Here is a 23,447-nt window from a genome sequence, read left to right as displayed (position 1 = left end):
GAGAACTCTGATAATTGTAACACAAAAAAAATACATATTCATAGTAATATATGGCATATTTAATTATTTCTAAAAGTTCACAAATCATTTGTATAGTGCGGACAGTGGACAAACTATTGCAAATAATTTGCCTCATTTGCCTTATTAAATGACTCTGCAGGTTATCAGCACTAAAATTAGCTTGTTTGAAATAAGTGTATTCAAATAAACGACAACAAATTAGCCAGTCATGCTTAAGATTAGGTATATTTCTCATAACTCTTTGGTAAGTAATTAAGTACTCAAGTACTTTCCGCGCACGTACTCCTACTTATCTAATGTAAGATACATCCCATTAGCTAAATTTAGAGCCGAATAACAATAATATTCCCAGAAATGCACTCAATTCAAATAACTTGTGGTACTTCCCAATCTTAGCTTGCAGTCTCTAAAAATGTATTATTCAACAAGTGTAAATATTATATTTAATCCTCTTAGCTTTTTTATTCCAATGTAAACTCAATCAAGCCCTCCTATGAGCAGAAAGTGTGATTCGGAATTTTTAAAAACTTTAAATAATTAAATACAAAATGAGAGTTTCGTTTAATAGCTCAGTTTTTATTCTAGACATACAAATAAGTATGCCAAATATCACTCTGCGCCTATCAAAACTTATCTCTGTCCCAAGACGGAATCCAGTTTTTTAGCCCAATGAACCGGCCTCTGCACCATTCACTTATCTATACTTAGCTTAGTTCTAATAATCTGGGTACCTAAGGTCTTAAGCAAAACCCAGCCCGACTTATCAGCTGGCGTAATGAATGCTAGTGCCAGTTTGTGCCTTTTGCAATCCGATCAAAAGTCAGTGCGAGACAAGAGCACAGCTCACTGCACGCCGCATCTTATCACACTCAACAGCATGATGCACCAGGAATGCCAATTCCAAGAAGCAATACTCAAAAAAAAAAAGAAAAAAAGAAAGACAAGTAGGATGAACAACAATAACTTATCAATAGTTCGGCACACAAACATAATTTACCCAGACAAATGAGCCGCAAATGCTGTGGGTAAAACCAAAAATTGAACAATTCGAATCGAGTTTTAAAGAAAACACATGGCACAGCCCGACTATTGACAAAAACTGCGACAATGCCAAAGACAATGGCAAACAGTCTAAGAAAATAGAAAAATAGAAAAATTATCTGGCTGCGGAACAAACGCAAATTGAATGAAACCCAAACAAAGGCGCGCATTTTGCCACCTAGGGAGCTGGGCAAATACTCAAATCTCAAATCTCGACTCGAATTCTATGCCCAAAGCCAGCTCATTAACTGGGCCTGGTCACACTCAAGCACGCAAGAACAAACATGCATGCTGCACAAAAGGCTTATCAGCGGGCGGCGCTGAGCTCAACCTAGGTAAGCGGCGCATGCGCGAAGCGGTGCCAGGACGGGGCTCGGACGTGCGCAGGCCATCAGCTGATTTTATGGTTTTGTTTTCCTTTTGCAAAAATAAATTTCCTTTTCGATTTGTGTAAACAACATCATAAACGACTGCGGATTACGGCAGCCCTATGATAAGAGACGCGAATGCAGCAATCTCTTTCTCTATCTATATAAGCTCGGCCCGCTTCGAAGCAGGACAACAGTCAGCTAAACGAAGACAACCGAAACGCATCACTTGACAGCTAGAGAATGGCTCTGATAATGCAAAGCAACAGTCCGCAAAGCTATCGTCACAAGAAGTTCGACCTGAGGCGTCCGCGCTGCGACGAGCTGGGGCTGCAGATCAAGGAGGAGCTGCTCGCACGCCTAGCCACACCTGGCAGCAGCTGTGGCCATGGCTACAACAGTGGGCTGGATGGTGAGGACAGCAGGAGCAGCCAGTGCTCCAGCGAGTACAGCGATCTGCTTCTGTCGCTGCCCAAGCGGCGACGTCTCAATAGCACCATATGCGATGGCTCTAATGGCTCGGAGTCTGCATCTTCCTCGCAATCCCTGCCGCCCGCCATCAGTCCGGAGGCGCTGAGAGACATTTGTAAATACCATGGAAATATGGTGCGAAAATTTCCCAAGAAAGAACGTACGCCCAAGGATCAGGATAGACGCAATAAGAACACAATTGCCTGCCGTATGAGCCGACGTGTTAAGAAGCTCGAACTCCTGGCCATCGAGGAGCAGTACAAGGAGTTCACCGCGCAGCATCTCAAGATTGTGGAGCAGAGCATGCGAGCCAACGCCTATTTCAATCATCTCAATCAGCTCGTCAAGCACGATCAGCCCAAGAGTGCACCCCTGTCGCCAGCTCCAGTGCCGGCCAAGAACTTCAGTATTGACTATTTGATCAACGGCATTAAGAGCGAACAGTGTTAGTAAATACTCGTTTAATCACGGTGTGGTTTAAAATTCTATGAGCGTTAAGGCCTAAACTTTAGCTTTATTAGTTATTAATTTATTGATAAGCCTAATGTTATATTTGAAATATATATATTATTAATTATATTCTCTAAGAACTAAACAGCAAATGTTTTACATTACGCTCGAATTAATAAACCTGATATTATAAGTATCTCTTTATATACAACTGTGCGTCCTGACTGACTGAATTTTCACTGTAGTTACCTTGGGTCTTATGAGTTTCCACCCACAAGTGCGGAAAAATCGTGAATGACATTTGTATGAAACTTTTTACTCTCCTTCAGATCGGCTTCAAACTCTTTTTCAAAGAACCCAAGAACTCGCGTTATCCTCCGCTCTTGGGTAAAATACGCCGACCAATACACTTAATATTATTTTTCGGTCTTAAGTTTCTCACCACAATGTTTATTCGATGGAGCTAAACATATTTAATGAAGTCCAAGATAATATGGGCAAAACTAAATTTTCCTTGGGCAAGTTAGGTAATTAAATGCATATGTAAATTTGTTAGCACAAAACTTGCAAGCGGCAAGGCCTTATATTAAATAATATTAAAATATACCTTTTCTTGAATAGAGACTGGTGGACTTTACGAACGCTGTGCTCTCCAGTATAATACTGAGAGCAAATTTATTTATCTTATGGCATCTCTCTCCGATTCCATATTATGGATAAATATTTTTCTGAAAAAAGGTTTTATACGCATGCTACGAAGAATTTAAGAGCTGGTAACATAAAATTTAAATATATATTAAATAAAATTTAAATATATATTTATTCAATTCAGACTCGCTACGATTTTTGAGAAACTTTTTTGAAAGTAAAGATCATTAGTTTCTACAAATTCTGCCTTTTTGAAAACTCAAAATTGACATAGACCAAAACTGTATACCCTTTAAAAGTTGATGAAACGCTGAATTTTGCATTAGTTAAATATATTATAATTTGTATTATTGTTATAAATATGTCATGAAACTGATTAATAAAACTGTTGAACCCATAAGGCCAGCCCTTACTGTCTTCGTTCCTTTCACAATATCAAGCCAAGCAGAAAATCAATGGTCCGCAGATGTGCACTTTGTTTATAAGGAAGTTCCTATGATAAAAGCTCAACATCGAGCAAAACTGGCTCAAAATGCAGTCAACTGTGCCGCGTGCAACAGCAGGAAAGCCAACAAAAACAACAAAAACAACTGCACATAAGTTGGTTAATTAAACTTGAGTATTCATGTTGAGTAGTTGGACCGTCTCCTCCCCAGCTGGTAATTAACTCTGGCTTTTTTTTTTTTTCATTGCGCAATGCTTGAGCAGCTAATTAGTTTTAATTTTCATTGTAGGCCATTTGATAACGTTCCAAAGCGACTTCCTATGCAGCTGGAAAATCCCATAGACAAATTTCCGTCGACAAAGTCAGAGGCAACCCACTTTACCACCACTTGGCACTTGTGCGGCGTTTATATACACAAACACTTGTGTGTCTCTTTATATGAACATGAGTTAAATGCAAACTATTTTCTTTGTAAATGTTGTTGTTGTTGTTGTTGTTGTGGCTCTCTCGTTGCTTAACATTGAAAACTGCATTCGATTTTCACACCAGCTACAGAGACTTCAACGTATACCAAAGTTTGTGGTTGCAACACTTTGGCGCACGAGCTGCTGAACTTGAGCTTTTCGCACTTTGAGCCAATTGCAGTCGCTGGCCCCCTCCCCTAACCTGCCTCTTGCCAATAATAATATTTGACGGTGTTTCGCAATTTCTTTGCAGCTCGTTATGCGATGCAGTCTTTGCCGCTTGGCTCAACCTTGAGTAATGAGAACATTGGATGTATGAGTAAGTCCAGAGATACACAATCAAGGAAAATCTCTATTTAAAGTTCATTTAGAAAAAGTTAATCAATTTGATTAGTCCAAAAAATCAATGCAAAATATTGCATGTGCATGCATACTATTCGAGTATGTACATACATATGTAAGTTTGCATGTTTAAGCAAGTTTACGTGCCGCTAAGCTGCTAGTTAAATATTGCCCTATTGTGCGATTTTCATGAATTTAATGTTTTCATGCCTGTCAATAGTTATTCTGATTCTTTTAGCATTATGTATATAGAATAGCCTGTCTGTCGGCACCTCTGTGTAATGCATTTGCATATATATTGAAATGGGGCCATAAATATATGCATTTAGCTTTATTAACCAACCAAAAATAAATAAATGCATGCATATCTCCTATAACTTATATATGATCTCTGTATCTCTTATAACTTAGTAGGTCATATAGCATATCCATATTAAATAAGCAATCCATTTCTTATCTCTCACAGTTTCCGTGTTCATGTGAAAGTGCTCTACCCATTTTCCCTACAAAACAATTTTATGTCAACATTGTTTAGTCAAGATATCTTGAATAACAAAAACATTCTTGATAAAAAAAACTTAATTTAGAGGGTTTGCTTTCTATTTATACGGATCAAGATAATTTGATGGTCATATGAGAAAACTCTTGACCTATTTTTCATTCGATTGAACTGAGGCAGCATATTGCAGTTTTCAGTAATAGCCCCCGAATTGCTTTGAGGCATTGCAATGTCGAAATTTACAGAGAAGTCGATGAAATTAAAAAAACTGAGCTTTGTAAAATTAATGTTTTGTTCATCATCAGAATTTAAAATACTTGCAATTTTTAAATAAACACAATGGTTAAATTTGAGGCATTATGGGTTTTTAGAACAGGAGATTGGTAATTTTTCTCTTCACTAATTGCAGGACTTGGCTTGACAAAGACAATTTTTATACTTTCAACCCATTATAAATTGATAAATTGAAAAGCATACAAAAGACATTTTCGATTGATTGTAAGGCTCCTAAATGCAAAGTTATACCTCGCATACAAACATTCCTAGTTTGTGGTCAAATTTTAATCCACTTTGAAAGTTAATAGAATTGAACATAAAGAAATCGTCTTTACAAACTAGTTTTTTTATTTTACTTTGAAAGTCAACAAAAAATAAATTAAGGCTTAAGCAACTAAATCACAATCAATGGCTATATAGGGTATTATGTACACGAATATATGTCACGAGTTGGCCTCACTGCTGGGACCCAAAGATCAGTAGTTGCTGCGAAAGCGCCATTTGCTGTAGGAACTGCTGCTGCTGCTGGGGCAGCTGAAGGCCAGCCGCAGTAACTCCCCGCTGGAAGATGGCCTGCTGTAGCAGCTGGCGATAGTAGAGACTGAAGCGGACCTGTTGCTCCATTATGGCTGCTTGTTGGGCCCGATATTGTTCGTATTGCTGTGCCAGGTGCGCATCCTGCGCCTGCTTGGCCCGCCGGCTCAGAAGACACGCCAAGGTATTGCGATCCCGACGACGCTGCTCCTTGGAGCTGCGTTGGTGCGGTGTCTGACAGCGACGCACCATGTTGGCGTGATAGGTACTAGCAGTAGTTGGAGCAGCACCGGACAGCTTCTGGTTGGAGGCGTCGCATGTTTTATTACTGAAGGCTTCGATGTTCTGTTCGTTGTCCAGCCAAGGGCGGAAGAAACCCTTCATCTGGCGCCGTTTGCAAGGCGGCGTATCTAGCGTCATGTTCTCCTTGTTCTGATCCAGAATCTGGTCCACATCCCGCTTGCGCTTGTGTGCCGCAAACTTCTTATGCACATAACTGGACGAATTGATGACTGTTGTTTCCATATTTTTTGTGTGCTGCATGTCTTGTGCGTTGTGTTGTTTATGCTTTGACGTTTTGTGTCTGAATGCTCCTGTTGTCCGCTTGATATCCTGTTTATATGCGCAGGATGGCAGCGCTAATCCAGGCCCCGCGCGCACAGGTAGCGGGCCCTTTTATTTTTGGAAACGCGCTGGACACGTAAACAGACGGATTAACGCATCTTTATTACCTAACTAATCGTTGTTTGTCCGAGCATTTTGAATATTTTATGGCCCACGGCAGCTAATTGCCGAACATGTTGTTATTGTACCTTTACCTGAAGTACCTGGCCGCAGCTCTTCAGAAATCAAATGTTGTCGCGGCTACCGGAACTGGAAAATTCTCGATCGTATATCAGACACATTATTTTTTTCTATTTTTATTGCCCTACTTGACGCCATACGTTGCGTGTGGTCCTTCGCGATCTTCGAGCCACTTTCCAGTTTTTTGTCGCAATTTCTTGGAAATTCATATGCAGGTCTGCATTGTAGAAATTTTTAAGGACGTCTCGACAAACAAAAGGATCACAAAATGGTTTCGACTGAAAGGTAACCGCTTATAAAAAGCACACGAATTTTATCTTGCATAAATACAGTGTTCGTTTTTTGACAAATTTAATTTTTGTGATATATGTTCATATCAGAAAGTTAGGTTAATTCCCTTATAGTGCATACAAGCAAATTTACTTGTGTTTATATTTTATGAACCTATCAATGCAATCAGACGTGTTTTGTAAAACAAATTGTGATAGGCGTATTTGTTTTTCCAACATTACATTAAATTGAATTCTAACGTATTAAGATAAAAGATCGGCCAAAAAAATATATATTAATTCAGTTATTAATCTGTTTTTAATGTTGTTATACCCTGAACCCATTAAAAATGGGTATAAGGGTATATTGTATTTGTGCAAAATCCAAATGTATGTAACAGGCAGAAGGAAGCATCTCCGACCCCATAAAGTATATATATTCTTGATCAGCACCAATAGCCGAGTCGATCTAGCCATGTCCGTCTGTCTGTCTGTCCGTCCGTCCGTATGTATGAACGCAAGGATCTCAGAACCTATAAGAGCTAGAGACTTGAAATTTTAGATGTAGGTGCACCTAGTGCCTGCGCAGATCGATAACTTACTCCGTTTCCAAGCAATCGATAAAAATCGATATCGCTATCCTGTTTTTTGGGCAATTTTGGTAAATAATAAGAGTTAGAGTCACCAGAATTGACATATAGCTTCTAAAATAGAATGTATATATGCATTTGATGTTGGAAAAAGAGGGTTCAGGGTATCCCCTAGTCGTAAGCTCCCGACTAGTACCTCTTACTTGTTTTCTTTAATAACTATGCTTGTGTAAATACACATATATGTGATTTAATAAAATGAACATGAATACTTGTTCTTAAAAAGTCCTTGTTTTTCACTAATTTTAATAGGTTTTAGAGATAAGGAACCAATCAACTTTTTTTGCATACGATCAATGTCTTTTTTACACGGTTTTTTCTGGAACCAATCTACCGTGCTAAAACAGAATTAGGTGTATATGAAAATGAGGTAGACAGTAGATTATAATTGTGTGATATAATGCTCTGCCCTAAACTATGGTATGAGTCACCGAGGGGCACATGTTGTCAAATGTGCTAATTTGGCGCCTTCTCAAACCCTTAGCCGGAACTCTATTGCTCCAGTAACAATCAACACCTTTGCCAATCTGTAATTTAGACAGTCTTAAAATTGCGACTACTTTGCATTAAATCATCGTATCGTGTTGATCAATGGACTCCATTAAAACGATTGAGTTAAGTGACATGTGTATACATTTACATTTATAATTAAACAAGCGTTTTATCATTAAAACGTGGCTGTTTAATAGTTATTACTGTTATCAACAGAAAATACATATTAGTATATGCTAATTTTTATCGTTTGATAAATATATATCTTGCATAACGTCAGTTAATAATAGCAATGTTATCGGAATCAACTATATAATTGTTATCTTATTACCACAGCGAAAATAGCTTCTATTCAACTAAAACCTAACAATTAATTAGTTAGACAAAATCATGATATAATCTAGTTTTTCTAATTATCACTTAAATATGCTATGCTGCCGAAATATTTATCAGTACTCTTCTTAATAAGTCGGAAATTGTTTTGTGCTCATCAGGGACATCAGGGATATTTATACTCTGCACCCATAGTATATATGTTTTTACAGAGATAAAAAGTCTTAAAAGTTTGAGCGTATGTATACCTATTGCCTCCGTAAACCAGGTTTGGTTGACATTACTGAAACAACTCACGCCCTTTTCATGAAAAGTCCATATGGAAATCCACTTTCTGTGAATAACTCTGAGCTTTTGGGGGCTGCAGACACTTAATTCTCGTAAGAACAGATACTGAATTTATCACATTTTGGATAGGTCAATAAAACGACATTTCCTCAGCTTTAGCTTTACGATTTCGATTTTTATGCCCTCACAATTTCACAAAGATCGAACAATGAACACCTTTACTAATCGCTAGCACAGTTCACCAATAATACACATTTGGAAAGGGCCTGTGCCATATTTCTTTCATGACCAATGAACACCTTAACAGGCACGACAGGCTCGGGTCTCAACATAAATTTGCGTGCGTTCTTCATGCAGACTAAACTTTCGATTTGTTATGTCTTTTGGCTTTTTGTTGTAATTCTTTTTAATCGCTTAAGATTTACAAACGTTATAGTGAATAAAAAAAAATTGTCACAAAAAATTTCAAAGTCAAACCTATCAAAAATTGATATTAAATAGCTGATATTAAATAGCTGAAAAAGCCGTTGACTTCCGAAGCTTACACTCTACGAAAAGTGTAAGATATTTATCAAATTCATTTTCATAGGGACGCCTTAAAACGTATTCAAGCCCAAAGCTTAACCCACCAAATCTTTGACCCCTGACTCCCGTAAGAAGAATGGACTTTTTGAAACGTGTTCTTAAAAAATTATTAATATTATGAAAATGGTTAGCAAGAATGTGAATTTCCCATACGTTTTAACTGGCCAGCTCTTACGGCTTTAGCGTTGATCCCCAATCATTCTGTCAACCAATCTAGCAGAAAATACTACTCCATAAAAATCCTGTAGAAAGCCATGATCCAGTACCTTCAGCAGAGCACCTACTTTTTACAGTTGATTAGGGTTACACCTGATTGAGACTCTCCCTTGCAAGCAAGAACATATAATTTAGCTGACGGTTTCAGACTAAAAGAGATCGAGAGATCGCTAATGTGCTTTATAAGGATAATGAAAGCCAATGCAACAGCGCACGCAATAGTCCGTAATTGGACACAAGAATGAAGAATGAGATGAATATTGTGTAATCGATATAAAAACTTCCTTTAACAATTTGATTTATTGATGGTCAACAATAATAAATAAATAAGACTTTAAAAGTCATCACAAGGTCAATAAAAAGTAATCACAATAAATAAAAACTAAAACCTCTATAAGCTTTAGCTCAGATAGGTCTCCATTGAGGGTAGTCCTAACGCTTCGTGGCAGTTGCCGCTTGGGGCCAGCATTGCGCAGTCTGCGGCAGTTTCTGATGGGTATCGTTCAGTGGAGCTCGGCTGGTGGCCATGGCTTGCTGCAGAAAACGCACGTAGTAGAGGCTCAGTCGAATTTGGTGCTCCAGATTGGCCTCGTGCTGCACCCGATAGTGCTCGTACTGCTGCTCCATGGCCACTTGATTGGCCTGTCGGGCGCGGCGACTCAAGAGACAAGCCAAAGTATTGCGATCGCGACGCTGTTGCGCCTTGGGGCTGCGCAGACGGGGCGCATGGGAGCGCACCATGTTGGCGTGGTAGGTGGTGGTTACTGTCGTGGGCGTGGGTCTCCGCGGGGGACGTGACTCTTCCGGACCGGTTGTTATGGCTGCTCGTGGCTCATCCAGCCAAGGGCGAAAGAATGGACGCTTCGCTGGGTGCTCCATAACGAAGATCACATCATCCGTCTCTTCGTCCTGACTACGTTTGCGCTTCAATGCGGAGAACTTCTTGTGTGCATAGTTGGGGGCAGTTGCAGAGATATCCATTGTATTTGCTTGTTCCATCTAATCACAAATGCTGTTGATGTTGTTCTTGTTCGCCGTCTGGTTGTCGACTGTGCTGCCATTGTCCTGGGCGTAATCTTTTATGCAACATTAGGTAATGAATATCAAAGCGCTTGACAATCCGCCCGCCAACTCGAGCGTTTCCCACCAATCCCTTGCAGGTATTTCCCAATCAACTTCATTCATCCAAACGTGTGCCTGGGCTCGAACTAATCGCCCTGCCGCACCCCGAAACGTTCCTAGGCCAGCTACCTGCTCAGGTCTGGCCTGTTGTTGTCGTCCTCAAGGGCAGGTATATGGAGCGCTGGCTTGGCTAATCCGCCGGCTGCTGGCATTGCTAGCGTTAGCTCAGGGTGTCATAAACCAGTTGTCCTTTTTTGACTGTTTGTATCGCCAGCGATTTTCACTGGAAATACCTGTTGAGTGAGCCGAGCAAGAGCAGACCCAGTGCCTGGCATTCTAATCCTGGCGCTCATATGGCCACGGTGTCTACGGCCGCATTGTTCGGCTTCCTTTGTGTCGCCTGTAAAGTTTTAATGTTACCGCCGATCCGCAGAGCATTTATGACTTCAGCTTGTGAGATCGGCTGGCCAGCTGAAAATATTACTCTTCCCAAGGTACTGGGCATCATTACTGAATCCCAGAATCCGACTCCCACTCACACGAAGACATCGTCCCTTTGGTCGGAGTGCGTGCGATCGTAACCATGTCGGATTTTTCATTCATTGCCTCTTTTTCCAAGTCGTGTCCATTGATTTATGCAGTCAGTGTCGTTCGACTGCTAAGCGGATTTATTTCAGGTGGGTTTGAGTCCGGCCCTGAACAAATGCTGCTGAGTCAAGCACCAGGACTACAATTGTTATTGCTGTCTCTAAGTATTGCACTGAAAGATTGCCATATTGTTTGATTACAATGATCAGATCACATTTTCCGTTGGCCGGAAAGAATTGATAACGTAAAAGTAGTGCATTCTTCAGTATTTTTACGATCATGCAACTGTTCTACTCCGCATATAATGGGACACACTTGTACAAACCGGCCAGGAAACGCTTTCTTTGCTGACACAACGACAAATTCTAAGAAAGGATTTCTAGAAGAGAGTGACAAAGGCTAGGAAATGTGAATGAATTGCGTTTAATATGATTGATTTACTTGTGACCTTTCTCACATATTATCTTGCAAGGTCGCGTTGAGATTTCGTAGTACTTACATACATAATAAAAATCCATTAATAAACTCACGGCCTATTCAATGCAACTTGCTTAAATATAATCTAATGACTGACAGAAAATCAATTTGTTAGAATTACAATAGATTAAATTTGTATATACCAAGCTTTAAAGCTAAATTCCAGCCATTTTTATCTGAATATATTTATATGCATAATTTACATTATTTGTAAAAAAAAACAAAATATACATCCTCTTATTATTATTAATTTCTTTATTAATGGTCAACAGGAACAGAAACAGAAAAATTAAAAGCTGAAAGTCTTATCACAAGAATACATTTTTAAAAGGATATAGGAAAAAGAGATAGCTATGAGCTTTATTTTTAACCGGCCCGAAAAGCTGTACCCATACTCATAGCTGGGCGTGGACAGCGTGTTCCTGAAGGTAACCTGAAGGCAAATATTTTATTAGAGGAAAAGTAAGTTCAGTAGAGAAAACTTGGTGCGAGCTATTGTAATCTAGATACCGTAAGCTATCGTTCACGTAGCTAGGGATAGTTCCTGATAGGTCGGAAAGTTGCAGAGAATTGCAGATGAGAAAAAAAGAATCAATGTCGCCAACAGTTATCCTTTGTAGGAAGACAACACCGAGGATTGTTTATTTGTGGACAACATTATCGTACTTATTCAATTCAATTTACTTGCCTTACTTGATAATAGTCCAGCAATGAGAATAATTTACAATTATCTGAAGAAAAAAAAACCACCAAGATCTCCGAAATTTAAGCATATGTAAAATATGCCTGCATAGATATATAAAGGGATATATCGACATGTAGTATTCGTCCATAATTCATCATTTTATTGACAAGATTGGATGCAATATTTCGGGAAAGTCCCAATAAATTTCCATTCAATTGCCCATTGTTAGTAAGCCGGCGAGCGTGCAGCAGCTCATAGAATGATGTGCAACATAATGAGCCAGATTAGCGGTAAGCGAGATAGGAATCTAAAAGCGCTGAACCGATATTGGGATCGGCTACCTCATCAAAGAACATTCTGGGACAGGGCGCAGGCGCTGGCTGAATGCTCGTGTTCTGGTGAAATCTTCTCGAGAAATACCAAGAAATACCAGGCAGAGACAGAGAGCAGCAGGAGAATATACTCGTGTATGTAGGTGCGAGCCGAGCACCGCTGGGCAAATGAAAAATTAATTACAAAAAGGACTTGTCCGAGCAGGTAACAACATAACATACATACATATTTTGGAACAAATCCTTTTCTTTATATAACAATGCAGACCTTTGTCAACGAAGTTTTCCCATAAACAAGACGCAGCTCACCTTAATGATAATTTCCCGAGCAGGTAGCAAGCGCCGTCTCCTATAAAAGCAGCCGTTGCGCAGCCCAAGGAGCACAGTCTTTCCACAAACACCAACATAACAACATCTCAGCATTTTAACACAATCCTCACCTACACGATGGCACCCTCACAAATGGATTATCCGCAACAAGAAAACGAAGCGAACCTCGTTTATACTCATAAGAAATTTAACACAGGCTGCTACAAGCACAAAAAATTTGGCAAGCGCAGCAGCAAAGAGGACACGGTCACGAGCACGCCGCTATTTCGGCCTTATGCACTGAGCGACAACACGCCACGGAAGCGTCGTCAGGAGTCGGAGCAGCGCCATCATCAACACCAACTACCGCCCACGCCGCCAACAACGCCTCCACAGCAGCAACAACATCATCAGCAGCAGCGGTGGCAGCCACAAACGTACGCGCTACCCACGCCTACAGCCACGCCCACGCCGATCATAAATCACACTCCCACAACCATGCCCACGCCCACACCGATCATGAATCATCAGGCGTTCGCCTATGTACTGCAAAAGCAACGCGCGGTACTCCAAATGCGCCATATGCTCAGCATCAATCCGGATGCCAACACCTGGCCAGCGGAGTTGCGCAATGCGCTCTACTCCATGCTCCAGTCATGAGTGGAAATGCGCTTCCTCTTAATAGGTGACATCGATAGATGCTACCAACTTGGTGATTTGCCTAGCAACCAGTGATATAGAATTTTAAGTGCCTCAGAGATTGTATAGGGTATGAAATTGTGAATGAATGACATTAATCTAGACTTAATGATTGTACATACAAAATATTGAATCAAATATAATATTAAGAGAACCAAATAAAACAATTGGATGTACTATATAAAAGTCTTTCTATCAATCGCTCAATATATAAATTAAAAAGTTTTAATTTGTATATTATTGATGCACTGACGAGGACATCTCTCGACAATATAAATTACGCATATTTTCGAAAAGAGCTCTCAGCTAAATAACTTTGCCTTTAGATGGCTTGCTCATAACTTATAGAAGGCAAGAAAGATAGTCGTGCGGAGAATTTTAGGGTCAATAATCATTTAAACATAAATTTATATATAAAAAAGGAATAAATCAATTTATAAATTATGTTGTTGCGGATATTAGAAGTAAAATAATAGCTATAACCCCGTTTAACAAAAAAGAGCAAAAAGAGTTGTTTCTTTTTTAAAAACTTAATGACTGGTGGAAAAATTGAAAACAATAAGGCGAAGGGCCTTTTGTATAGTATGTCCTATGTGAAGCATTTCATATAGTTGACAGCTTCAAAGAGCATAATTGACCTATTATCCACAGACTTGTAAGTAAGGGTGATTGCAAACATTTACTTTTAAACTGAATTAAATAGAACTCTTAAACAAATACTATGGTTGTCTTAAAATCTACAGAGAATTGTTAAAGCCAAGGCGATCGAAAACGGAGTTCGCTTGAACCCTTGGACGATGCCCAGCATTTACGCTAGAGTGCCGACGCGGAGCAAACGAGTTCGGCTTATGATCGCGTTGCTGGGGGCGAGGAGGTGGTGGCAGCTGCGCTGACGCCGTTGTGCCCAGACGCTTGTGCACAGGTAGCGTATCCTGTCGCGTAAGCAGCTCATCGCTGCGCATACGTATTGCCTTTCCCTTGACGGGGCTGATGCGGGCTCCAGGTTTCTGTGGCGGAGACGCTTTGAGATTATACGTTTTACGCGTGGCGTGTAATTTGGAAACTGTTGATTAAAATGGTTAATTTTGAATGCGATAGAGTGCTTACAGAAATCAAGCTTACCCAGGCCCAAACGAGACTTTATGTTACGTGCAAAGCTGCTGTTTCCACGCGCTTTGTAGGGCGTGTGTGGAGCGATTTCTCGCACCTCTGCAGTAGAGGCAAACTTAACAATTTTCTCAGCGGGTGCGGCCATATCCACATCTAGTTCACAATCTTCGGCTTCGCTGTCAAAATCACTGTCAGCCTCTAATAAGTCCTCGTCATCCATGCTTTCATCTTCGCTATCATCGCCACGTTTTAATGGCACCTTGTGCACAAGCATTACCTTCTGCTGCGAACGCACCACGGACATTGCCGTATTCTTGGCCTTGACTATGGGCGTGTTACGTCTGGCGCCGCTGCCGCCGTTGGTGCCTTGAGTGTTCTTTAAAATCGATTTTATTTCCTTGGCCAGACCCGTATTCTGCTGCACCGTATCCAAGGATTGCTTGCCGCCAAGGCGAGCAAAAACCGAGTTATTGCTAGAGGTGGCCGCCACTTTGACGCTGGATCCCTTATGAACGCCAGTAATGTGCACACGCACGTTGCTCTCCCCGCTGCTAGAGACAATGCCCTCCTGAGCATCGTCGTCACTCTTGCTATTGTGCAAACGTGCAAAGACGTCCGTTTTCTTAGTGCTGCTTACACGATCCGAGTATACTGCAAAACAGGCAACGAAATTATTACAGGGTTGCATACAATAGTTGCATATAAAGTTGTCAGAAAGCATATTTTGACTATTGGCTCTACCAGTTTAAAATAGATTTGAATAGATATTAATGCTAAAATGTTATCATACACTGCTCCCGCTTGGCTAGGATTTGCTTGCTTCTTTCTGTCGTGCCTGACGGCAAAGTAACTTTATATTTTCCTTCATGTTCAGGCAGCACACGACGTGCTGGTTTTGTGGGTGGCGATGCTTTGTTGGCGCTGCTGGCTGCAACTGGAGATGATGACACATGCTTGCTGCTGGGCGGCACACGCTTGCTGCTGGGCGGTACATGCTTGCTGCTGGGCGGAGCAGGAGCTGCTCCAGCGACGGTCTTTGACATGGTTTTGGGCAAAGGCGCCTCCGCTATTAGTACCCTGTCGAGCACATTTTGGTCGCTCACTTGTTTCGCATGACGCAGTATGGCTATAATATCACCCATGGGTGTAATGCCCATCTCACGCAGATACTCCTTATTCAGATCGAGTAGCATGTCCTCCTGTATACGATTCTCCACAAATATATGAGCATAGCTGGCCGCAGCTGGGGATGGAATCCCCCCGGCGTTGAAAAACTTCACCCATCGTGCTGTAATATGTGTACATCAGTTATTTATATATATATATATGATAATGTTATACACACCTGCACTTGACTTTGACATGGCTTTTGAAGAATAACGCACTTTATAACTATATTTTTAATTTTCACATTTATACAGTGCGATAGAGCTGTACAGAATCGTTTGGAATCAGTTCAATCGAACAACTCTGTAGGCTGACCAAATGAACTAAGTTCCTCAATGTTGTTTATTTTGTTCGTCTCGGAATAGCCATATTTTTCGTATTAAAATGTAGTTCCTTGATGCAGTTTATGTGTTTAACAGCGTTAATAATATTTAAATACCAAATGGTTCTTATCTTTTATAGAATCTTCTTTGGAAGTTTATTTCGCTCAAATTTGAGTATAACATCGCTACTAACAGAGTGAGAGCAGAACAGGACGCTATATCGAACTGGCCTATCGATAGTTGATTGTATCAAAATGGCAACCCTGGCACGATAATTCTGTCAAACAGCTGACACAAGGGGAACGCCAGAAATCTGCTGGAACAGCGTAAACAACGCCGCTGCACGTGCCGCATATCATTGATATTCATTTAATTTTGTTTGTGTTGCAACATGGCTAGTCGAATTGAGCTGCTTAGTGAGCAGGGCTTGCGCCTGGATGGTCGCCGGCCGCACGAACTGCGCCATATTCAGTGCAAATTGGGCGTCTTCGAACAACCCGATGGCAGCGCTTACATGGAACAGGGCAATACAAAAGTGCTGGCTGCCGTGTACGGACCACATCAAGCGAAGGGCAAAAAGACCGAGGGCAACGATCTAATCATCAACTGTCAATACAGTCAGGCCACGTTCTCAACTTCAGAGCGCAAAAATCGACCACGAGGCGATCGCAAATCGCAGGAGTTCAAAATGTACCTGCAACAGGCGTTAAGTGCAGCCATTAAATCCGAGCTGTATCCACGCTCCCAGATCGACATCTATGTGGAGGTGCTGCAGGCGGATGGCGCCAACTATGCTGTATCCCTAAATGCTGCTACCCTGGCGCTCATTGATGCGGGCATATGCCTAAACGAGTTTGTTGTGGCATGCACCGCATCTTTGAGCAAATCAAACATTCCGCTAACGGATATATCACACATAGAGGAGGTTTCCGGCGGTCCAAAACTGACCATTGCGGCACTGCCCACCGCCGAAAAGATTGCATTCATGGAGATGAGCGAACGCTTTCACATCGATCAACTAGAGACGGTCATAGAGACCGCAATGGCCGGATGCCGAGAGATTCGAGACATACTGGAGTCGGCGGTCAAGGAGCACCTCATACACATTGGCAGTGCAGCAGACTGGGCACGTGTTTGTTAAAATAAAGCATTTTTATTAACTTTAATTATTAGACTAAAAAGCGGGGGAATATGCGATTAGCTTTTATCTGACGCCTTCTGTGGCGGCTGCCACTCTTCGAGCAACTCCACCAGCTTCAGTTTGCGCTGCTCCAAATGTAGCCGCTCAATTAGATCGCTTAGTTGCTGGCCACCCTCGAGGAACCCGCTCAGATTGTGCAGCGTGCCGCCCTGCTGCACGCGGTGATCCGTTACACGATCCTGCACAAAGTTATACGTGCGAATCTTTTCGTTGCGATTTAGATTGCCCTGTTGTGCCTTTCGCGTCGCCTGTTTGGTCGCCTCGGAGCTCTCCAGCTGCTGCTGCATAAGCTTGGCCTGCAGACGCTTTAGCGCCAGCTCCCGATTCTTTAGCTGGGAACGCTCTGACTGCGATTCTACAGCCAAGCCCGTAGGTAAATGCACAATGCGCACGGCTGAATCTGTGGTATTTACATGTTGACCGCCAGCGCCGCTGGCACGTTTCGTCTCAATTTTGAGGTCTCGCTCCGCAATATGCACCTGAACATCAGCCGGCCGTGGTATCACTGTTATTGAGGCGGTGCTGGTGTGCATGCGTCCAGACTTCTCGGTGGCCGGCACACGTTGCACTCGGTGCACACCCGCCTCGTAGCGCAGCCAATTGTAGGCCTCGGGATCGTTGACCAGCAGATTGGCATAACGCAGTCCACCAATGTCGGTGGTCTCATGGGCATACTCCTCATACTCCCAGCCCATGTGCTCGAAGTAGCTGGTGTACATGTCGTAGAGCTCCTGGGCAAACAGCATGGCCTCCTGTCCGCCGGCTCCAGCGTTCACCTCAAATATCAGCGACGGGTAGTCCTCATGGTCAGCAAGTGCGAGCAGCTCCTGCAGCATTGCTTCCTCCTGTTTACGCAACAATTCGGCATAAACGCTATTTTCCTCTTGCATCAGTGCACGCATATCCTCGTCCTTTTCAGCGGCCAAATCCTGCTCAGGTGTTATATTGCGCTGCAGGGCTCTGTGCTTTTCAAGGGAATTCACGACCGGATCCAGACGCGACAGGCGGGCATAGAGGCTGCTGTTACCGGCTGCATTGACGCGGAGCGCATAATATTCCTGGCGCAGTGATTCCAGGTATGCTTGCAGCTTCTCATTCTGGAAACAAAGCGGATCTGTGCTGGCCCATCGTCGCAGTAAATAGTTAGAACGCGCTGTCAACAATTTCCGAAGCAACATTATTTCACAGCAAATAAAAAATAAGAAATCGAATCTTGGTTAAATAACTGCCCAATTGCTGATATGAATTAACATAACAGTGAGATGAACTGAAACGAAATAATCGATAGTATTTTAAGCAACAGCTGTTCTGCTATGGCAATTGTGAATATGATACCGTTCTTTCTTTATCAACTGGTAAATATACAAATTATCTTTCAACTATCAGAACTTAATTTTTTCAAGCCATTGGTTGGATAATTTTGCATAAATCTGCATTACCTAATTTTGGTAGTCGTCTAGCAACATATAAGCGCGCGCTGTTAACTTTTCAGCAAATGTTATCTTTTTGGGTGCCCACAGATGTATGTGTAGCTTTTTAGTGTTGAGTAAAACATTATTTATTGTTCACTCTGATGGGCTTGCTCACTCGAGGAACAGTTATTTTGTTAATTTGTTATATTTAGCCATATCAGTGCAATAAACAGTACTAACAAAGTACTTTAAACAAGGCACATCATTAGCAGCAATAACAATAACAACCTGTGTAACAAATATGTACAAGCTGCAAGCCCAGCAATTTTCAGCCTAACATTTATATATGTATCTGTGGGTGTGCGTGTGATGTGTGCCTGTGTGTTGTGCTTGATTAATGAAAACAGTTGTGTTCGTAGTGGTGTAAACTGCAGCAATAGCAATTAAGTTTAATTAAATCATAAATTGGATGTGAAAAGGCTGCCAGAGTGCATTTAAATAAAGTCAGCAGAAGTCGTAGCAAAAGTATAACGAGATGCCACCGCTTAAGAGTTATTCCATGCACCACGAATTCAATGCAAATAATGCAAATTGTCACAACGGCAATGAGAACACCACCGATAACGATAACGATTACTTCAGTCAGCCTGCAGCATCTGCAGCTGCTGCCGCCGCCAGCACACAACGCACAAATCTGCCCTCTTACTGCAATGCCCAGTACCCGTTTAAGGTGCTAGCCAATCTGAATCAGCTGCGGGAGCAATCACGCTTTTGCGATGTCGAAATCGTAGCGGGCGAGTCCACCTTTAATGCACATCGCGCAGTTTTAAGCGCTTCCAGTGCCTACTTCGAGGCCATGTTCAGGCCCGAACTGGGGCTCAATGAAGTGAAACAGAAATCTGTGGTTTTGCACACAATTGATGGCGATATATTACACATACTCCTGGACTTTATATACACAGGACGTTGCGAGATTACGCAAGTAAGCAGTTGAGTTCTCTATTGTCACTTAAATAATACCACTATGTACATATGTCCCCTTTCAGTCCAATGTGCAGGAATTGCTTGCTGCGGCGGATATGTTGCAGTTGAACGAAGTGGTCGACGGCTGCTGTGAATTTCTGTGTCGAGAGTTGCATGCCACGAATGCATTGGGTATTCTGCGGTTCGCGGAAGCGCACAATTGTGAATCACTGGCAAAAAGTGCGATGAACTTCGTGCAGGCCAACTTCCCAGCGGTAAATAGCACTTTTTATATTAAATTCAAACAAAAAAATTCGATGTTTCCGCCCGGGTTCGAACCGGGGACCTTGTGCGTGTGAAGCACACGTGATAACCACTACACTACGGAAACGGATGAAATTTAAGTTGCGAAGCGTAACTTCCTAGATACGTTCGGCGTCTTTATTATTTATTGGGGTCGCATTTATAGAATATAAATTATGGAAAAATTTTAATCCCTCGTCTCAGGATAGTTTTTTTTTTTTTTGTTAGCTAAGTGGATCGATCTCTTAAGCATATTTAATTACAACTCGAACCCTTAATCTCTCACTAAAATCCAGATTTGTATTCGGTTCCACTATATTATAGATTTATTATGACCCAGCAGTAAACCGCTAGGCACAACTAAAAATTCAATTTAGACTCATTAGAGTGCTCCTCTCCACGGAAATCTTTAGTAAAAGGCGAAAGATTTATTCGACAACTGAAGAGAAGCCAGAGTAATTTAACAATATAACTACCCTGATCCTAGTTTCAATGCATGCTTAGACTGTTTGAGAATTATATGAGACATTTCATACAAAGACTCCTTAGGGTAGACAACACAATAATTTCAAATGCAAAACCAAGATAATATAATTCTCAAAAGGTTCTATCCTGGCGGTGGTGTACTATTACAAGCTTAGCGTGTTAAAGTTATCGCTTCTCGGCCTTATGGCTAAGATCAAAGTGTAGTATCTGTTCTTATCAGCTTAACATCTGATAGTTTCTCCATTGGAGAACAACAAATGTTAAACTGATTTTTGGAAATTGACGGAGTGCTAGGGGCTTGCTCCACCTCTGTCGCGGGTTGGCCCGGTATTGCAGTACCGCCGGGATTTCGGCCCATTTTGTTAATGAATGTCAGATTCGCTTGGATGGTGTTAACTAGCTATGCTAATTTTTACTGTGTCAATTTTCACTGTATCGCCCGCAGATAACTCTAGAAGATGAGTTCCTGGAAACACCACAAACTTTATTATCGCAACTGCTTAACTCGGAGTTGTTGCGCGTTGACTCCGAATCACAGGTGTTCCAGGCGGCGCTTCGCTGGATAAAGCATGATGTAACGCAACGTCGGTGCTATGTCTTCGATATACTGTCACATGTCCGTATGGCCTTGGTGCCGGTAAAGGTCATCGATAAAGCTTTAAAGGATGATTGTCGCGATATGTCTGTAAAAATCGCGTTACGAAGCATTTGCCGGGATATTGCTTCAAAGCGCGGCCAACTGGTGCCGCTGCGCGTCTGTCCACGTCAGCTGGCCAAGAAGAATATATATATTATTGGAGGATCACATCGCGATACGCCGCGCACTTGGAACTCTGCGGACTGCACATTCGAAACAGTGGCCAAGTTCGACATATTCCGACGTGAATGGACTGAGACGGCACCCATGGAGGTGGGCCGCATTCTGCCGGGCGTGTCGGCATTAAATGGCAAGATCTATGTGGTAGGCGGCGAACGTGGCTCGCAAATTCTGGCCAACGGCGAGGTATACGATCCACAAAACGATATTTGGCAGCCTATAGCACCGATGATTGTGCCCCGTTGCGAGTTCGGACTATGCACCATGGGTGGCAATCTGTTTGCAGTGGGCGGCTGGATAGGCGACGACATTGGCGGCACCATGGAGTGCTATGATCCAGAGAAGGATCTCTGGAAGCTGATTGGTAGCATGCCACAGCCACGCTTCAGCATGGGCGTCGTCAGTTTCGAGGGGCTGATCTACATAGTGGGCGGCTGCACTACGACAACAAGACATTTACCGGACTTAATAAGGTAATGCCCCTTTCACATCTGTTCCCACTTTTATCACATGACTTTTTTCTTCATATCAGCTACAATCCCGTGACCAAGGAATGGACGCAACTGGCACGCATGCAAACAGCACGTTGCCAAATGGGTGTCGCTGTGCTCGATCGCTATTTGTATGTGGTTGGCGGCAGCAGCATCAGTCAGGATATACTTAGCTCAGTGGAGCGGTATAACTTTGACGACGACAAATGGTCGACGGTGTGCGCACTGAACGTTCCACGCGCCATTCCCGCTGTGGCCGCCGCCGATGGCCTGCTCTACGTGGCTGGCGGGGATCAGGTTAGTCAGATTGTAACATTGCAGGATATCTGAAGGTATCTAAATTATATTCATCTTTCTGTTGACAGCCCTGCGAGGTGAACTTCTATCGCGCCCAAGTAACCATAAGCGCCGTCGAATGTTACGATCCACTTTCGGACACCTGGAAAAATTGTCCTGACTTGCCGGTTAGCCGTTCCGAAGCAGGCGCTGTGGTTGTGTAAAAAAAAGCCAAAAGTCCAACAACACTCTCACATCTTACGATCTTGTTTTAAGCACATCTAATATGCCCGACGTAAACTCTCACACACATTTGCTTGTGTGGTACACGCTAGTTACCAACATCCATTTTCTCTTTGAAAGTTGAACGTAGCGCTCTTTAAGGCTAGACGCTCTGTGCGATTAATGTTTTCGAAATGTAGCTCAGCTATTTCTACCCAGTTTAGTATTATCTAGAACTTAGTCTGGAATGTAACAGTAACAATAGCCAGCATCTGATTGCTCCGTAGTAAAAGTTGTCCTTTATAAAAGCGAAAACCAAAATTGACATGGAAAAAGTAAATCGATGTATCGTAATTGCTGAAAATTGTTCATCTTAGACCTATTGATGTTTATGTTAATCGATTCAAATACGTCAAGTCAGAGATCGCCAGCATTGTAGGTGCGTCCTTAAAAAGCGCGTGCCCAAATAAATTGTAATTGTATGATTAAAATGTACCAAAAACTAAAAGCAAACATTCAAAAAGAAACAAACTGTATTAATAATAAGTGTATTTACGAATAATAAACGTACGACTAAAATCACAAAATAGACTTTACCACCTCTTATTTCAGTTACGTGATATTCGGAAAACCGGGTCAAAATATTGCGATATTGATAAGATCAAGCCGTTTCCGAATTATATTGTCCTGCGTGCAACAGGAAGTGGGACGAAGAGGCATGGCTGCCGAGTCTGACCAACAAAATACAAATATATGGGATCGCAGGTGTCAAGGATGTAAATAATAAGAACAAGCACCTCGGAATACGGGGCGGAGGCATTTGAAACGATAGAATTAAATTTCTTAAATATCTGATTGAACCCGTACGATTTATTAGTTAATTGGGCCGAAATCCCGGCGGTACTGCAATACCGGGCCAACCCGCGACAGAGGTGGAGCAAGCCCCTAGCACTCCGTCAATTTCCAAAAATCAGTTTAACATTTGTTGTTCTCCAATGGAGAAACTATCAGATGTTAAGCTGATAAGAACAGATACTACACTTTGATCTTAGCCATAAGGCCGAGAAGCGATAACTTAAACGTGCTAAGCTCGTAATAGTACACCACCGCCAGGATAGAACCTTTTGAGAATTATAAGAATAAAATATGAAAAATACATCCAGTGCTGTAAAAGACGCTCGACAAAGCTACGAAATACAGCTGTGTGGACATAGTGCTGTACAACAAAAGAAACAGTGCTCTAATTCGGATGATATAGTTTGACCGCG

The 23,447-nt window shown here is 42.0% G+C and overlaps 8 protein-coding genes and 4 non-coding genes across 13 annotated transcripts; 5 read left to right on the top strand and 7 right to left on the bottom strand.

Annotated features, from left to right (window-relative positions):
• Window positions 1–1,673: 1,673 nt before the first annotated feature.
• Window positions 1,674–2,351, top strand: LOC115763568 (protein Mabiki). Its single transcript, XM_030706188.1, has one exon. It carries the CDS (start codon window positions 1,674–1,676, stop codon window positions 2,349–2,351), a length of 678 nt encoding a protein of 225 aa, XP_030562048.1.
• A 3,130-nt stretch (window positions 2,352–5,481) lies between these two features.
• On the bottom strand, window positions 5,482–6,084 carry LOC115763567 (protein Mabiki). Its single transcript, XM_030706187.1, has one exon. The coding sequence runs from the start codon at window positions 6,082–6,084 to the stop codon at window positions 5,482–5,484; it is 603 nt and encodes a 200-aa protein (XP_030562047.1).
• Window positions 6,085–9,628: 3,544 nt separating this feature from the next.
• On the bottom strand, window positions 9,629–10,177 carry LOC115763566. Its single transcript, XM_030706186.1, has one exon. The coding sequence runs from the start codon at window positions 10,175–10,177 to the stop codon at window positions 9,629–9,631; it is 549 nt and encodes a 182-aa protein (XP_030562046.1).
• Window positions 10,178–12,847: 2,670 nt separating this feature from the next.
• Window positions 12,848–13,369, top strand: LOC115763565 (protein shank). The gene has a single exon (XM_030706184.1). It carries the CDS (start codon window positions 12,848–12,850, stop codon window positions 13,367–13,369), a length of 522 nt encoding a protein of 173 aa, XP_030562044.1.
• A 648-nt stretch (window positions 13,370–14,017) lies between these two features.
• Window positions 14,018–16,141, bottom strand: LOC115763506 (uncharacterized protein C19orf47 homolog). Its single transcript, XM_030706103.1, has 4 exons — window positions 15,864–16,141; window positions 15,309–15,806; window positions 14,531–15,169; window positions 14,018–14,471 (listed from the first exon to the last, which is right to left on the bottom strand). Exons 1-4 carry the CDS (start codon window positions 15,880–15,882, stop codon window positions 14,146–14,148), a joined length of 1,482 nt encoding a protein of 493 aa, XP_030561963.1. The 5' UTR covers window positions 15,883–16,141; the 3' UTR covers window positions 14,018–14,145.
• Window positions 16,142–16,291: 150 nt separating this feature from the next.
• Window positions 16,292–17,165, top strand: LOC115763482 (exosome complex component RRP41). The gene has a single exon (XM_030706067.1). It carries the CDS (start codon window positions 16,400–16,402, stop codon window positions 17,147–17,149), a length of 750 nt encoding a protein of 249 aa, XP_030561927.1. The 5' UTR covers window positions 16,292–16,399; the 3' UTR covers window positions 17,150–17,165.
• Window positions 17,166–17,173: 8 nt separating this feature from the next.
• Window positions 17,174–18,464, bottom strand: LOC115763481 (peptide chain release factor 1-like, mitochondrial). The gene has a single exon (XM_030706066.1). The coding sequence runs from the start codon at window positions 18,385–18,387 to the stop codon at window positions 17,206–17,208; it is 1,182 nt and encodes a 393-aa protein (XP_030561926.1). The 5' UTR covers window positions 18,388–18,464; the 3' UTR covers window positions 17,174–17,205.
• Window positions 18,465–18,787: 323 nt separating this feature from the next.
• LOC115763416 (actin-binding protein IPP) lies at window positions 18,788–23,228 on the top strand. Of its 2 annotated transcripts, XM_030705972.1 has the most exons (5): window positions 18,788–19,603; window positions 19,668–19,859; window positions 20,819–21,663; window positions 21,723–21,978; window positions 22,047–23,228. In XM_030705972.1, exons 1-5 carry the CDS (start codon window positions 19,157–19,159, stop codon window positions 22,179–22,181), a joined length of 1,875 nt encoding a protein of 624 aa, XP_030561832.1. In that variant the 5' UTR covers window positions 18,788–19,156; the 3' UTR covers window positions 22,182–23,228. The 2 variants fall into 2 exon arrangements, with proteins under 2 accessions (XP_030561832.1, XP_030561833.1); XM_030705973.1 differs by lacking the exons at window positions 18,788–19,603; window positions 19,668–19,859 and adding an exon at window positions 20,564–20,744.
• On the bottom strand, window positions 19,903–19,975 carry Trnav-cac. Its single transcript has one exon. It is a non-coding gene; the product is annotated as a tRNA-Val (tRNA).
• On the bottom strand, window positions 20,224–20,346 carry LOC115763617. Its single transcript, XR_004017923.1, has one exon. It is a non-coding gene; the product is annotated as a U5 spliceosomal RNA (small nuclear RNA).
• On the top strand, window positions 20,541–20,736 carry LOC115763616. The gene has a single exon (XR_004017922.1). It is a non-coding gene; the product is annotated as a U2 spliceosomal RNA (small nuclear RNA).
• Window positions 23,056–23,251, bottom strand: LOC115763615. The gene has a single exon (XR_004017921.1). It is a non-coding gene; the product is annotated as a U2 spliceosomal RNA (small nuclear RNA).
• Between the last annotated feature and the right edge of the window lie 196 nt (window positions 23,252–23,447).

The sequence above is a fragment of the Drosophila novamexicana genome, unplaced genomic scaffold, assembly GCF_003285875.2.
Source record: "Drosophila novamexicana strain 15010-1031.04,08,12 unplaced genomic scaffold, DnovRS2.1 tig00000739-arrow-arrow-pilon, whole genome shotgun sequence".
Taxonomy (NCBI): Eukaryota; Metazoa; Arthropoda; class Insecta; order Diptera; family Drosophilidae; genus Drosophila; species Drosophila novamexicana.
This window is presented reverse-complemented; position numbering and strand designations above follow the sequence as displayed.